General features: G+C 42.0%; 1 protein-coding gene across 8 annotated transcripts in view; it reads left to right on the top strand.

Moving 5' to 3' along the window:
* The window catches only part of DOCK3 (dedicator of cytokinesis 3), a 228932-nt gene that overhangs the window by 130682 nt on the left and 83102 nt on the right, over window positions 1-15148 (top strand). For all 8 annotated transcript variants that reach the window (XM_048491130.1, XM_048491135.1, XM_048491129.1 and 5 more), the window contains 4 exons: window positions 5886-6078; window positions 8727-8854; window positions 12125-12271; window positions 14557-14655. In XM_048491130.1, coding sequence (XP_048347087.1) covers window positions 5886-6078; window positions 8727-8854; window positions 12125-12271; window positions 14557-14655 — 567 coding nt within the window. The remainder of the gene's footprint in view (window positions 1-5885; window positions 6079-8726; window positions 8855-12124; window positions 12272-14556; window positions 14656-15148) is intronic.

Here is a 15148-nt window from a genome sequence, read left to right as displayed (position 1 = left end):
AACAGCCACCTAATATTGTACCAATGTAAACTATATGTAACTGATATAATTGAAATAGGATGAAGACGTTGAAATGATAATGATTGTATTTCAAGATGTTATCCTGTTTTACTATGGCTATGTTTTTAATATGCTGCTTCTGAATTTTCAAGTCATTTTGAAACACTATAAAGCAAATGACAGCACAATCCTAATCAGAGCTACACTCTTCTTAAGTCTATTGAAATCAGTGGTTGTAGAAGGGTGTAACTTTGCTTAGGATTTCACTGTTAAAGTACATTACGAAGTGGCAGGGATCACTAAACCTTTTGTTGAACTCTCCCCACATCTTTCAACCAAACCAAATAGGCCTTTTTCTACTTTCTTTAAATACCATAAAATAAATTTGACATGATTAACTATATTCAAAGTAGCATGTTCCAAGATTTTGAGAGAACTAAGGTTTTCCTTACAATGGATATTGTGAAAAGGAATAAGGATTGCAAATTAGTATTTAGTATTAGTTTCATTAGTATATAAATGACACTGAGCAATAATTTTTAATTCCGATGCCCTCCAACATGATAAATGACTGAGCCAGCATGGTGTACTGTTTAAGAGCAGTTGTACTCTAATCTAGAGAACCAGCCTTGATTCCCCTACTCTTCCACATGAAGCCTGCTGGGTGACCTTGAGCTAGTCACAGTTCTCTCATAACTCTCTCAACCTCTCCTACCTCACCAGGTGTCCTTTGTAGGGAGAGGAAGGGAAGGAGTTTGTAAGCCACTTTGAGACTTCATATGAGTGGAGTATAAATCCTTCCTTCCTTCCTTCCTTCCTTCCTTCCTTCCTTCCTTCCTTCCTTCCTTCCTTCCTTCCTTCCTTCCTTCCTTCCTTCCTTCCTTCCTTCCTTCCTTCCTTCCTTCCTTCCTTCCTTCCTTCCTTCCTTCCTTCCTTCCTTCCTTCCTTCCTTCCTTCCTTCCTTCCTTCCTTCCTTCCTTCCTTCCTTCCTTCCTTCCTTCCTTCCTTCCTTCCTTCCTTCCTCATCTTTCTCACAGAGATTTGATGCATACTTCAGAAATGTTCACACAATAAAAACTATAAAATTTTCACATTGAAACTTATTTCTAAAGTTATAAAAATTTATGGAAGATACTTCTTTTAACAAGATCACTCAGTCTGTTTTTTCCCCATTCTGTGGAATGACAATTTTTTGTGAGCCATCCTCACCTATTCAGGAATGCCATTCTTCCAAAAGGGCCGCGGCAGAGAATGCTGTGATATGATTTTAACTGTTTACAGGGTGTCTCTTTCAAAAGACCTTCCTGAGATGAAGTAAACTGTTGTAGTTGTGCATATGAGGAGGGACCATCCTGTAGATATTTGGGATTCTGGTCATGAAGGATTTTAGAACCATACCTTGAACTGAACTCAGGAACTAAGCATATACTTATGGAGAGACTACAGAATAGATGCACTACATACATCTTGCTCCTAATAGTAATTGAGTTGCAGCATTCTGTACCAATTGAAATTTCTGTGCTGTCTTCAAGGGCAGTCCCATGTAGTGTGTGTTACAATAGTCCAGTCTCAAGGCAGACTTTATAAGATTATATTTTAATGATAGATTGTAGTGAAATGCTCTTGTGCATAGCAATCTAAAGAAGCTATAGATTAAGTTGTAAACAACAACATCCAAAAAGAGGTCAAATATAAGGTGAAAGAGAACATTTTATTTCTCATTTATACTGACTTCTATTTTTTCCTATTCCATAATACTGTCTCAGTTGTGGGATACTGTGAGGTAGATAATGGGAAAATAGACACTTTAAAATGAAATTGGCTACTCTTTGTCAGAGTAACCTACTGGCACAGTTGATGCAAAACTATAAAACTGCTGCTCTGTGCTCTTCAGAGGAATCAGTTTAGAGTTGATTAAAGATTTTAGTTAAATAATCATATGCTTTTTCACTGATTGATCAAGCTATTTTAGTAAATTTATTTTTTATCTAATCCCAAATATACACCCTTTTTTGAGATCATACCATTTCATCAACAGTAGCTAGCTGCCACTCATTTTTGGAAGAAAATGCTTCTTCAGAATTTCCTTTTGGATTCCCTGGTACAGCAACATATCAGTATTCTCACAGTTTAAAAAAAACAGATTTTTATTCCTATACTAACAGATTACCATTTTTCCTCATTGATTTGTTTATTAATCTTCAGACTAATTCAAAGTTTAATTTAGTATTTGATCAAAAAAAATGAACAGCCTAAAATCTAATACGTTAATGGGATTCCCTATGTATTGTGTCAATGATCTTGGGCTGGAGAAAGGTAATATTTTAAAGAATTTACAGCACCATAACAAAGACTTTATTGTGTGATATATTGGAGTATATGCCAGTTAGCCAGGTGACCTAATCTGTTTTGTTTATAAATTAACCACAGCACTTTAGCAGTAGTTAAACCTGTATGAAGCTAAACCTTATGAAGCTGATAAATGCCTCTATCTTACATTAATATTTTGCATGGTAGGTCAGGAATGTAAAGGGCAATAGATTCAAAAAATAGTGGGCAACAGAATCAGGTTGGGAGTTTGGAAAAAAATATAGCTGATGGAGGTGGGTAGACCAAAAGGAAAGAGGAAGGGAAATTATTATAGTCCAGACAAAAAAAGACTGGCATATTGACAGGCAGTTGTTGATAAAAGGGTGTTTGTAAGGTACTGGTTGAATGGAAACTTGGATAAAGTGGGAAGAGTGTCATAGTTATAAGAACATAAGAAAAGCCCTTCTGAATCAGACCAGTGATGCATCAAGTGCAGCATCGTTTCTCACACAGTGACCAACCAGTTACTGTCAAGGGCCAGCAACAGGACCTGGAGACCGAGTTCTTTCCCTGATACTGCTTCCTGGCATTGCTGTTCAGAGGTTTACTGCCTCTGCATTCAGAGGTTCTCTTTAGTCAATATGGCATGGTCTCCATTACATATTCTTAGAGTTGCCATTCTCCAGTGGTGGCAGGGGACCTCACAGAATTACAACTGGTCTCCAGGTTACAGAGATGAGTTCCTCTGGATATTAGATTCTATGGCATTGTACCCCACTAAAGTCCCTCCTCAAAGACCACCCTACCCAGGCTCCACCCCCAAAATGTTCTCAATACAGAGCTGACAACTTTATATATTCTCCCTGAATCTGTCTAATCTCCTCTTTAAAACATGTCTGCCTTTGGCCATCATTATGTCTTCCAGTTACGTCTTCCAGTAGCAAATTACACATTTTAATCACTCATATGGTAAAGATGTATTTATGTGAACACTGTCTCTTAAAAAAGAGGCTAGAGCCGGTGGGAGCGGGAGATTCTCTCGTGCCGGGGCTGCTGCCTGGGCAGCAAAGAGAAGCCGGCTGTGTGGCAGCCAGCCCCTCTTCCTTGTTCAGCAGCACCCATGGTGCGCACAAGGGACGGGAAGAGAAGCCTGCAGGCTTCTCTCCCTGTCTCTGCATGCCGGTGCACCCGTGGCTTCCCTGGCGTTTTGGTTGCAGGGATGGGAAGAGAAGCCCATCCCTGTACCCGCAGCACCAGGGTAGCTGCAGGTGAGGGGAAGAGAAGTCTGCACGCGGGTGCACCTGCGGCTTACCTCTTTGTCGGGCTTGACCTCCTGTGCTGGCCCAGCATGAGGAAACCGGCGACCACGACCTCAGTCCAGCTTCTGTCGGGTGGTCAGCAATGGGCTGACGCCAACGGAAAGCCTCTCCTCGGCTGACCCCCATCCCAACCAGCAGCGCTGGTTCCTTTCTGCTGGGCTCGACCTTCCCTTTCTCCTGTGCCAGCCGGTTCATGCCCTGTCGGCCAGGGAGAAGGCTGGTGATGGCAGGGAGAAGGCTTGCTGAGTCAGAGACGGAGCTCCCCCATCATCCTGGTCAGTTGTGGTCCAGGAGGTGCTGTGCAGCTGCAGAAGTTGGGGGAGTGTTGGGAGGGCAGCAACTTTGCCCCCGGACACTCTGGACCACCATCCAGAGTGGGTGGGGCTGAGACGACCAGGGACTGGCAGCATGAGGCACCCGACTGTCGCTGATGTAAGTTGAGGCTTGCTTGACTGAGGGCCTTGAATGGTTCAGTATGTAGGAGGACTTTTTGGCGTGACCGGAATGGTTGTGCCCACGTACTCTGTGTCCCTAGGTAGATACGTCTCTGTGTTTGCCTAGTCAGTGTGAAGTTAGTTGTAACCCAGTATTACATCATTATCTGCTTTATTCAACTCCCTTATTTCCTTCTTAAGATCAGAGGTCAATTGTACACCCTGACTTTTGAGTAACCCTTAGAATTTATGTATTATCGAAGGCTTTCACAGCTGGATTCAACTGGTTGTGGTGGGTTTTCTGGGCTGTGTGGCTGTGGTCTGGTAGATCTTACCTGTTTCACCTGCATCTGTGGCAAAAATCATCTAGACTGGGTTCTGCAGGCTAATGGCTACTCCACAACAGAAATCAGAAGAGCTTTAAGACCACGAGAAACTCAGAGGACTGAGGAGAAACAGCCCACCGGAGGAAAAATATTTCTACCGTACATCAAGGGAATCACAGTTCAAATAGGGAAACACATGAAAAAACACAACCTACAATTCATCTTCAAACCTACTAGGAAAATATAGCAGATGCTACGCTCAGCAAAGGACAAGAGAGACCCCCCTCACTTCTGCAGGAGTCTATCGCATACCCTGGAGCTGTGGAAAGGTCTACATAGGAACCACAAAACGCAGCATTCAGACTCGTATTAAGGAGCACGAAAGACACTGTCAGCTTAACCATCCTGAAAAATCTGCAGTTGCAGAACATGCGTTAAACAAAACTGGACATAACATTTTATTTGAGAACATGGAAATTCTGGACAATTCGGAAGGTTACAATGTCAGACTGCACAGGGAGGCCATTGAAATTCATAAACACCCAGACAACTTCCAACAAGAAAGAAGAGACTCTGAAAATTAGCAAAACTTGGCTACCAGTACTTTAAAAATGGACTGATAACCGCACCCGCAATACAATGCACTCAACCACACCTATGCATAGCAAGTTCCAAACAAACACTTACTGATTGGTTCCCCACCCTGTGACTTGGACAATACACCCCACTAAACTTTCCCTTCTCAGTAGACAAAGTGCAAAACAGACTTTTCTCTGTGATACACCTCTGAAGAAGCCAGCAACAGATGCAGGCGAAACGTTAGGAACAAGATCTACCAGACCACGGCCACACAACCCAGAAAACTTAGAATTTATGTTACATAATTGTTGTAGATACTGTATCCATCTCAGAGGCAATTTCAGGGTAGTGTCAAGCTAGTGAAGATACCCTAGTACTACAGAAGACAATTAAAGTGAATCCTTGTGTGATTTGATGTATTTTCCCCATGATCGTGTTCTGTTAGAATTACATGATAGTATTGCGGCTAAGAAGCAGTCAGAATAAATATTTAAAACCAACTTTGAGGGAAAGTTATCATTTATTCCTATCTTTATCAAATCAGAATCCTAACATAACATTTCCAACTTCACAAAAATACTCATTTGTGAAATCAATCACAAATAGATAGAACAATCTGCCGTTCTTTTGATTCTACCTACAAAATAAACTTAAAGACATTTTCTCTGGCTTTTTCAAAGACACTGTACTCATATTTTTATGTGTTATTGGGCAAGACTGCAAGATAGGACCATGAGTCTATATGCCAGATATGCTTTATGTCCTGTGGATAGCAAGGTGTTATAAAGATGGAGCCTTAGTCTGGATCCTCGTCTTTTTCTGGATGTACCATCATTATTTGTGTTTCACACAAACTTGTGACTTTCTGTTCTTGTTGCACCAACACGGATCTCAGTGGTCTCATATTTCTTTTCTAGGCTGCTCTGTTGAACTCGTTTCCTGCAATTTTTGATGAGCTACTACAGATGTTTACAGTGCAAGAGGTAGCAGAATTTGTACGGGGGACTCTTGGGAGCATGCCCAGTACTGTGCATATTGGACAATCTATGGATGTAGTTAAACTGCAGTCTATAGCTCGTACTGTCGACAGTCGCTTATTTTCTTTCCCAGGTAAGAGGCATTACATTTAAATGTACAAAAATGTGGACAAAATTAGAATGTGTGTTATGCTATATGATTGGGATACCACAGCAGAAAACTATACAGTGATCTAGAAATGAAAAGTATTATAGAAAGATAATTAACAGTTGCCTTGCTAATGTCCAAGTAAGTGATAATACAGGGATGCTATTAATAAGCGTGGATTAATACTCTGTGTTAATCCAGTGAACTAAGCCACACATGGTCAGAGTTTAGCTCAAAGAGATGTTTTAAAATATATTATTATTATTATTATTATTATTATTATTATTATTATTATTATTATTAATCTATTTATTATTTATTATATTTGATTGTATGCCACCCTTCCCTATTGTGGGCTCAGGGCACCTTCCAACACTAATAAAACCATGCAATCAAAATTTAAAGCAGGAATACTTGTGGAGAGATTTCAAGCAGTGGCACTGGGAGGGGAAGGTGGAGGGATGGCAAACAGGAGCACTGGTGGAGGGATGGTAAGCAGGAGCACTGGTGGAGGGGTGACAAGCAGGAGCACTGGTGGAGGGGTGACAAGCAGGAGTACTGGTGGAGGGGTGACAAGCAGGAACACTGGTGGAGGGATGGCAAGCAGGAGCAATGGTGGAGGGGTGACAAGCCAGGAGCACTGGTGGAGGGATGGCAAGCAGTGGCACTGGGAGGGAAAGGTGGGGGTATTAAACAGGGGCACTGGGAGGGGAAGGTGGGGGTAGTAAACAGTGGCACTGGGAGGGGAAGGTGGAGGGGTAGCAAGCAGTGGCACTGGGAGGGGAAGGTGGGGGTGGTGGCAAGCCGGGGCACTGTGAGCGATGCAACTAGGGGAGGAATGGGAGCTGTGGCCCCTCTTCTCTGCCCTCATCTTCCAGGCCACCCTTGTCATCTCCAGCCTCATCGACTGGTGAGCCCAGCAGCAGGAGGAGCACCCCCCACCGCTGCCGCCCACCTCCTGTCCTCTGCCGGCGGGGCCCAGCAGCAGGAGGCGGTTGGTGTGGCTGTGGCGCCTCAGGAGCAGTGAGGCCTTGTGGTAGCAGGTAATGTACAGCAGGAGCACAGCAGAGGCTGGTCGGGGTGTGTGTGGAACCATGCATGAGGAGGGAAGGCAGTGTTCCAGGACAGCCTGGAGGAGACACATTCCTGCCACCTGGCTTGGCCCACTCCACCGCCTCTGCACCTGAGAGCTTGTGGAAGCAGGCTGGCGGCTGCCTGAGGGGCTCGGCCATGTGGCAGGAGTCAACCTCCTCTGGGCTGTCCATGAGGGAATCATGGGAGACAGCCGGCGGTCCGGTGCACTGACTTCTCTCCTTGCACACAGCTCCGCTGGCTGGCCAGTCTCTGCCATGCTCCTGCTGTGCCTGGCCCACCTCACGCCCTCCTCAAGACTCATGCATCACTCCTCCCGGAAGGAGACAGGAAGGGAGGGAACCACTGGGTCTGGCAAGACCGGCGAGCATTAAGTGACATGAGCCTTGATTTTCTGCGCCCCCCCCCATGACCTGCGCCCGGGGACCTGTGACCCCACATGTCCCTGTGGGTGGTCCGCCCCTATAGATAATAGTATATGGAAAGACTAGAGTGGGACTGTGGTGCAGTTATCCCTCTACTTACCCATGTCATTTCCTTGATGGGAAGATAGCCCCTGCTGGGTTGTTTTTAAATCTTAGTAGGAAAAAAAGACAGGCACACAATATCTGTTCTTTTACCCTAGTGAAGATCAGAGCAGCTGGCAGGCATTTTCTATAGAGAAAATAACAAGGGAAAATCAAATCACTTGTTTCCTACTCTGTGGCCCCGATCCCTTTTCAGTTAGCCTATAGTTGCTTTTTGAGGATAGATTTCATGTCTGAAATTCCATTTGTGGAATTCAAGCTCATGTAGTTGTTTTGGTCCTAAAGGAATAAGCCAAGCAAGTTTACATGCATTTCTTATATTGAAAATAGCAATAAGGATGCCAACAGTGCGGTCCTATACAGTGTTATCCTAGTCTAAACCTATTTCAGCGAGTTTAGACTGAATTAACTCTGCACAGGATTGCATTGTAAGTCATCACCAACCTAAAACAGATTTGCTAATACCAAATATTATAATATCACTGCATTTAATAATTAGCAAACTATCTCAAAGGCATATGGCCTTTGGATCACTCAAACTGCTGCAGGAAGCAAAACTCATTGAGCAAAATGCAGCAGAATATTAATGCTAGTAAATTAAAATCTATAGGCATTGTAATTTCACTCACAGAAGTAAAAATATATTAATCCCTTTTCAGTTTTCGACAAGATGTAAATTAATACTTTAGATTCAGAATCTGCTTGATTGTCATGGATTGCACTCAAAATCTGATTCATGGCATCCTTAACTAAGCTAGCATATTGTTTTTAAGGGAGCAGTTGAGAATTGTACAGCCGGTCTATCTGTTATTCTTTTTTAGGTATTCATCTTTCACATGCATGCTTATGAATAAAATCAAGATTTTGTACAACGATAATTTAAATGTTATTCTCAAATAATGTTGAGTTTGTGCTAACAAGTAACAGAAACGCAAAGCACTCCCTGGCCAGTAAACCTTTGAAAAATGATCATAATAATATTGTTTCTTTCTTCTTGCACTACCACCATTCTAGAATCCCGACGCATCTTGCTACCTGTGGTTCTTCATCATATTCATCTTCACCTGAGACAACAAAAAGAGTTGCTGATTTGCTCTGGGATTCTTAGCAGTATCTTTTCCATCATCAAAACTAACTCTTTGGTAATCTTTATGTCTACTGGCTTATTCTAATGTTTTATCAAGCAATTAATTATGTAGATCACAGATGTCAATATAGATTGATTTTTTAAAATTGGAATTGGGTATGTATTGTTTAGATGTGACAATATGCATAAACACCGCAGTGATTTTAATGAAGGAGTCTATAGACGTTTATGTATTAGCATGGTATATAGTTCATCATTATGACTTCTGTGCAGTCCCACATTGAGTCTTCACAGTCACAGATCAGCCATGAAAAAGATCTCCAAAAGCAGACCAGCAGCACTCCTTCCCCCTGCCTGGCTAGTTCTTGTCAAAATGACCACATGACCAGGAGGAGGGGCACTACTCCTTCAGAGCTCTCTTTGTGGCATCAAAAAGATTTCCATTGGTGTTCTGTAGTTTTTCCTCACCTAATTCTTGAGGCTGAGGAGACATTTATCACATCAGTATTCATTCTAGTGAAGAATAGACTACATTTAAAGAAGAAATATTTCTACATTTCTGCTTTGTCATTGTGGCTGAAAATGCCTCCTCAGGGTTGTGCCAACAGTGGCTTTAAAATTATTCTGATAAATGCCCATTCTGTGTGCCTTATCTACCTGGGGCCGAGGCGTATGGTGGGAAAATGGTGCCCAGACAGCCGATCTCTTAAGAGCCCCCCCACTGTGCTAGGGGGCGGGGCTCAGGGGAGCCCACCCCCACGAGCCCCGCCCCCAGACCTTGCTCTCAGCTCCCAGTTGGCAGCCGACAGTCCCTTCTGCTCTCCTCTCTGGGGAGGCCCACCCTCCACAAAGCCCCTCCCCCCAAGCCCTGCCCCTGTGCTTATAAAAGCAAAGGAGCTGAGGATGGAGCTTTTCAGTTGCTTCTGCTCTTCTCAGAGGGGAGGGCAGGAGGGACTGCCAGCTGCTGGCCAGGAGCTGGGAGGTGGGGGAGAGACTTGAGGGGCTGTCCTTGGGCTTCCTTGGCCCCACCCACGTTGATGATGACATGGGTGGGGCTGAGGGTGCTTGAAGATGACGAGGCAGCAGGAAGCTTCCTATCTTCCTGGTCACATGGGGGTCAATTTTGCACCCCACATGACCAGATTAGTGGCGCCCAGGGACAGAGGGTACCCCCCTGTCCCTAGGCAGATACGCCACTGCCTGGGGATCATACAGCAGAACTTCCTGCTGTTTCTGTAACTGGTTTACCCAAAAGGCATGATTTGATAGAACTGAATTTTAAAAAGCTCTTTTTCAAAGGTTTTTGACTGCATTTCAGTCTGAAGAAAGGCACCGTCCCCCTCCCTGCCAAGTGTGGTTGGCCAGATCCTCAGATAAACTGGTCTTTTCAAAGGCTTTGCCTGCACACTAGCCTAAATAAAAGCAAATTCCTCCCTCCTTGGCTGTGTTAGCTCTGAGGGGTGAAATCTGGAGATGTTGCCTGACAGAGCCTCCAATTCAGAATGGCTCTTTTCTAACATTTTGGCTGCAGACTGCCTAACTAAAGCTCCCTCCCTCTCTTTCTGTCCAATTCAGAATGGCTCTTTTCTAACACTTTGTCTACAAACTGCCTGACTAAAGCATCTTTTCTCTCTTTCTCTCAACTTTGAAATCTGTTAACATTGATGGGAGAAGTTTGGAGGCATGTGCTGTCAGACACTGCCTAAGAAAGGACTCTCTTCCTCTCTGTTGACTCTGAGACACTGTCTGTTGGAAGGATTCCCTCCCCCTCTTCTTGTCCACTCCAGGTCTTTCGACATCGAGGGGAGAACCTTGGAGGCATGTTTTGGCAGACACTGCCTGGATGAGGGACTCCCTCCCCCTCTTTCTGTTGAGAGAGTCTTTCAGTTTTTAAGGGCTTCTTGTAAAAGGTGTTATGGATCAGGAGGGTTATTGTTCTTTCTAGTGGCTGTTTGTGGCTGTTTGGAGCACTTTATCCCCTGTAGTTTTTGGAGAGTTTCTGAAGTGGGTGGAGTTTCCTGTTCTGAATGAATGTCAATTTAGGATGCTAAACAACTGTTAGGAAGGCAATCCTCCATGGACCCTTCCTTTGAGAGTTTCACACCTGTCTCCTTAACTCAGTGAGCTTGCTAATCTCTCAATGTGGGACTGCACAAAAGCCATGATGATGAAAACAGAGTAACTGTTATTCATCGAGTAGTTTTCTGTATGGATACACATTCCTCTCTCCTGCCTCACTGTGAACTCTGTGGAACCTTATAAGTTTCTTGGGGTCTCCAGCAGTGGCAAGGAGAGAACTGAGGGAGTAGTGCCCCTCCTCCTGGTTATGTGATCATTTTGGTTTGAAACCGCCAGGGGAGGAGGGGTGCTTCTGGTCTGCTGGAGGGCTTTGGAGATATATGTGCAAACCAAAAACTATGTAGGGTGCCACGTAAATAGTGCTCAAATTCAACGCGTCTCACCTAGGCTCCAGCAATTAAAGTAAGATGCCAATTCAAACTATGATGTAAATCCTTATATGAGTTTATGTATAGTAATAAACCGTATTATATTAATGTCAACATACACTTATTAATTCATATGAGTCACACCATTTATACCAAATCACAGAACAGAAAGAAGTCCATGTAACCATTCATTTCTCTATGATAGTATCTTAGAATACCAGTATCTTTTAAATATCCAACCACTGAAGTTGTTTTGTAGTAATTCTGTCCAAAAAGTCTCAATGACAACGGGAGATACAACTTCTCATTATATGAATGGATGCTTTATATGAATGGACACTGCGACGCGTTGAATTTGAGCACTTGGGAGATATATCCCGTGACTGCACTGCAAATGTGCAGTCCCAATGTGTGCCCACACAGAAGACCACTTGATGACCAACATTTACAGATATGTGCAACTGTTATCTCTGAGATAAGAGGTTGGTTATGTTAACTGCATTTACAGATAAAAATGTATGCATTAACATTTTCTAATATTAATAGAATCATAAATATTGGTAAAATTTTGCACTATACAGTATTTTGAGTAAAATTGTTACTAGGTCATTGCAGTGACATTTGATTCTTTTGAGTCCAAGAACACTCAGAATTCAGGATTGTGTTATAAATCTTTTTGTGAAGACATCTTTGGAAAGTATGTTTATGTACTTCAACAATCCATTATTATTTTTATCTCTATCCCTGAAACCCATATTCAACTGTTTCTTCTGTTAACAGCTAATACCTGATTTTTCCTGATATATGTGAAAGATGTTTGCCTTCACATTTCAGTTCTGTGGAGTGATAATTGTCTGTGTTCTAACTACTTACTATAGGAGATGGATGTAGTTGAGGAAATAGAGATGATGGTGGAGAGCCTCCTGGATGTACTTTTACAGACTTTACTTACTATCATGAGTAAATCGCAGTCTCAGGAGGCGGTAAGAGGGCAGCGTTGCCCACAGTGCACAGCTGAAATCACTGTTAGTAACTAACAAACAGGTTCTATTTCCTGCTTATCTAATCTACTCCTCCCTTCCCCTCCCCTCATCTTCATAGTGACTTAATTACCATTACCTGAATGAATTTTGTCTCCTTTAAAACTGAGAAACTTGAAACTTACATTTTCAGGTAAATTTAAGCACAGCAGTAAGACTGGTGATCATTTAGCTATTCAAAAGGTCTAGTTTTTTTAGATTGTATTATTAATGAGAGACGATGCTCTCATAATTGAAAATTATCAGTGGGTGTCTCAGTAATTTGCTAAGTAATTACCTACTGAATGTTCCCAACCATACATTTCTATCTGAAAGGATTCAGTTAGTTCCCTCTTCTCACTAGATAGTGTGTTGCATGCTGCTTCAGATATAGCGTTATCTACAATGCAAATATATTTGAAACTGAGCTGTTTCCATTTTGCTTGAGCAAAAAGGAAAAGGCATTCCTTAATCTATTAAAGGAGACAAAACAAGTTCTCACTCTATTTTTTCCTGTCTTGAACTTATAGTTTTCATGTCTTCTTACCAAAACACTTTGTATACCGTATTAATTTACAAAATAGGTGTTCTGTGTCAGCTCATAAACAAGAACTAACTAGGACTGCCATGTTTTCTTCAGGTCCTGCTTTTTTGTGGTTAATGCCACTCAAAACTTAACAATAAAGCAGGTGTTGATTTTCCTTATGTGGAAATGTGACAGCAAAAGCTACTTTGAAGATTGCAGTGCTAAGGCCATGTCCAGAAAAAGGTGATAATCCTAGAACAGAACAATTTAGTTATTAAAATATTAATATGTTACCTTTCCTACTGACCATGTACATAGCTTGCAAAAGTGTGACCCAGCTGAATTTTATCACCTTGTATGATATATTTCACAAGTTCCCTTTAATATTCCTCATGAGTTAGGCTGAAGCACATGGAAAGGGGATATGCAATATCTTCTTGTCATGATAGTGTAAATGGCAACAACCAGGATTTTCTGAAATTCTGTTTCATCTTCTTTCCAAACAAGGGTATTAGAAAACTAATAGGCTTGATAGCACATGGCTAAACTGTCTTTTTCCCCAGTGCCAATTGAAATGTAACGTCTAGCTGTGAGGATGTTCGTGTGCTGCCAAGCAAAAGTGTAGTGGGGAGAGGGGACCGAAAAGCATGCATTGGCAGTGATGGCTTCTACTTTTCAGACAGGCAGCCACACTGTACATGCACGTAGTGTTTTTATCAACAATGATTCACTTTGGCCTAGTAAAACACCCATCATTGGGATGGTGGGCCAGAGGATGTTTTGGTTGATGACATCTCCACTCCAGGCCTAAAAAGAGTCACAGAGACCATCCTGGTTCTACAACATTACTGCTGTTGGGGTAGAACAAAGGAGCTGGCATGTTGATCAAAATGGACAATTTTGGCACACTTGTTGGGAGTTGCCGAACCATTTCATAGGACCTTCTTCTTGAATACCCTTAGCAGACAGATTTCCTCAGTCAGCTGTGACAACTGAATAGAATTCCAGCACCAAGGCAGAGACCACCATCCCAGGCATGTGGCATGGCTACTCTTTGCCTTTCAAATATTCATTCTGTAACAGTTATTATAAACAATCCTAAAGGTCAGGGAACAGTTGTCAATATCATAGTAGCTATAGCGCCATCTTCTCAGTCCAGATCATTTTAGTCTGAAAAAAACTGAGGAATTCATATATGGTGCAGTATGGCTTAGATACCACTATACCATAAAACCCCATGACTATCCTAAATGCATTAAAGAAGGCTTTCCATGATATACTAAGTTTCTCTTGTGTATCATTATTTAATCCCAAAACTCTTGTTTGAAGGACTCATTGAGTCCTGTCATCGTCATAAAGAAGTTTTCTGTTAGCAAACTATTGTTTTACCTCTGCCACATTTTGCTGCCATTGCTGTATCACAAATTGGTATTGAATGCCAGAATTTCTGGAATTAGTAGATGTTGTCAGCACAGTAGTATCTGCATATACTGATTGATACTGATGGTAGTATATTGAGTTCATTTGTATCATTGTCACAGTGTCACAATGTTCATTATATGCAGTTCTACACTTAATTATTAGTTTAACAACTTGCTGGATCATAAGCTATAATGAGCCATTCTTAAAATTTAAACATGTTTTCCTTTCATAAGTGTTGGAACATTTTCAAACCCTGTACCTTTTCCCATATCCTAAAATTTGGTTTTACATGAACTGTGCATGTGATCATTCTACTGAAATTGTTCTTCATTGCAATTGACAGGGAGAGTATGTGTCCTGTCTTTTATCTCTACTTCGTCAAATGTCAGACACTCATTTCCAACATTTATTGGACAGCTTCCAGAGCAAGGATGAGCTAAAGGTGAGATAGAAAAAGCAGATTTGGAATTATGTCTATTTATTTGATCTGTCGTGCAGTTCCTTTCTATAGGAATGCAGAAATTTATCTCCATATGGTAAAAAATCCCCGTAGCTGTAATATTTACAAATATTTGCCACACAAATCATGTGTAGGCTTGTTAGGTAAGTTCTTGAGTTTATTATTTCTTAGATGGGTTCACATCAGTGGTGGGATTCAGCAGGTTTGCACCACTTTGGCAGAACCGGTTTTTAAAATGGTGCTTGTAAACAATCAGTTGTTAAATTATTTGTATTCCCACCACCGGAACTGGTTGTTAAATTATTTGAATTCCCACCACTGGTTCACATCATATGGAGACTTTCTTCAGTTCTACATATACACAAGTCTTCATGTTCAAATCCATCTTATGCCATTTGTTTTAGGTTCAAACAAAATGAGATGGTGGGACATCCCTGAATGGATGACAAGCAAGATTTACATATTTTAAATAATT

The sequence above is a fragment of the Sphaerodactylus townsendi genome, linkage group LG03 (genome assembly GCF_021028975.2).
Source record: "Sphaerodactylus townsendi isolate TG3544 linkage group LG03, MPM_Stown_v2.3, whole genome shotgun sequence".
NCBI classification, from domain to species: Eukaryota; Metazoa; Chordata; class Lepidosauria; order Squamata; family Sphaerodactylidae; genus Sphaerodactylus; species Sphaerodactylus townsendi.
This window is presented reverse-complemented; position numbering and strand designations above follow the sequence as displayed.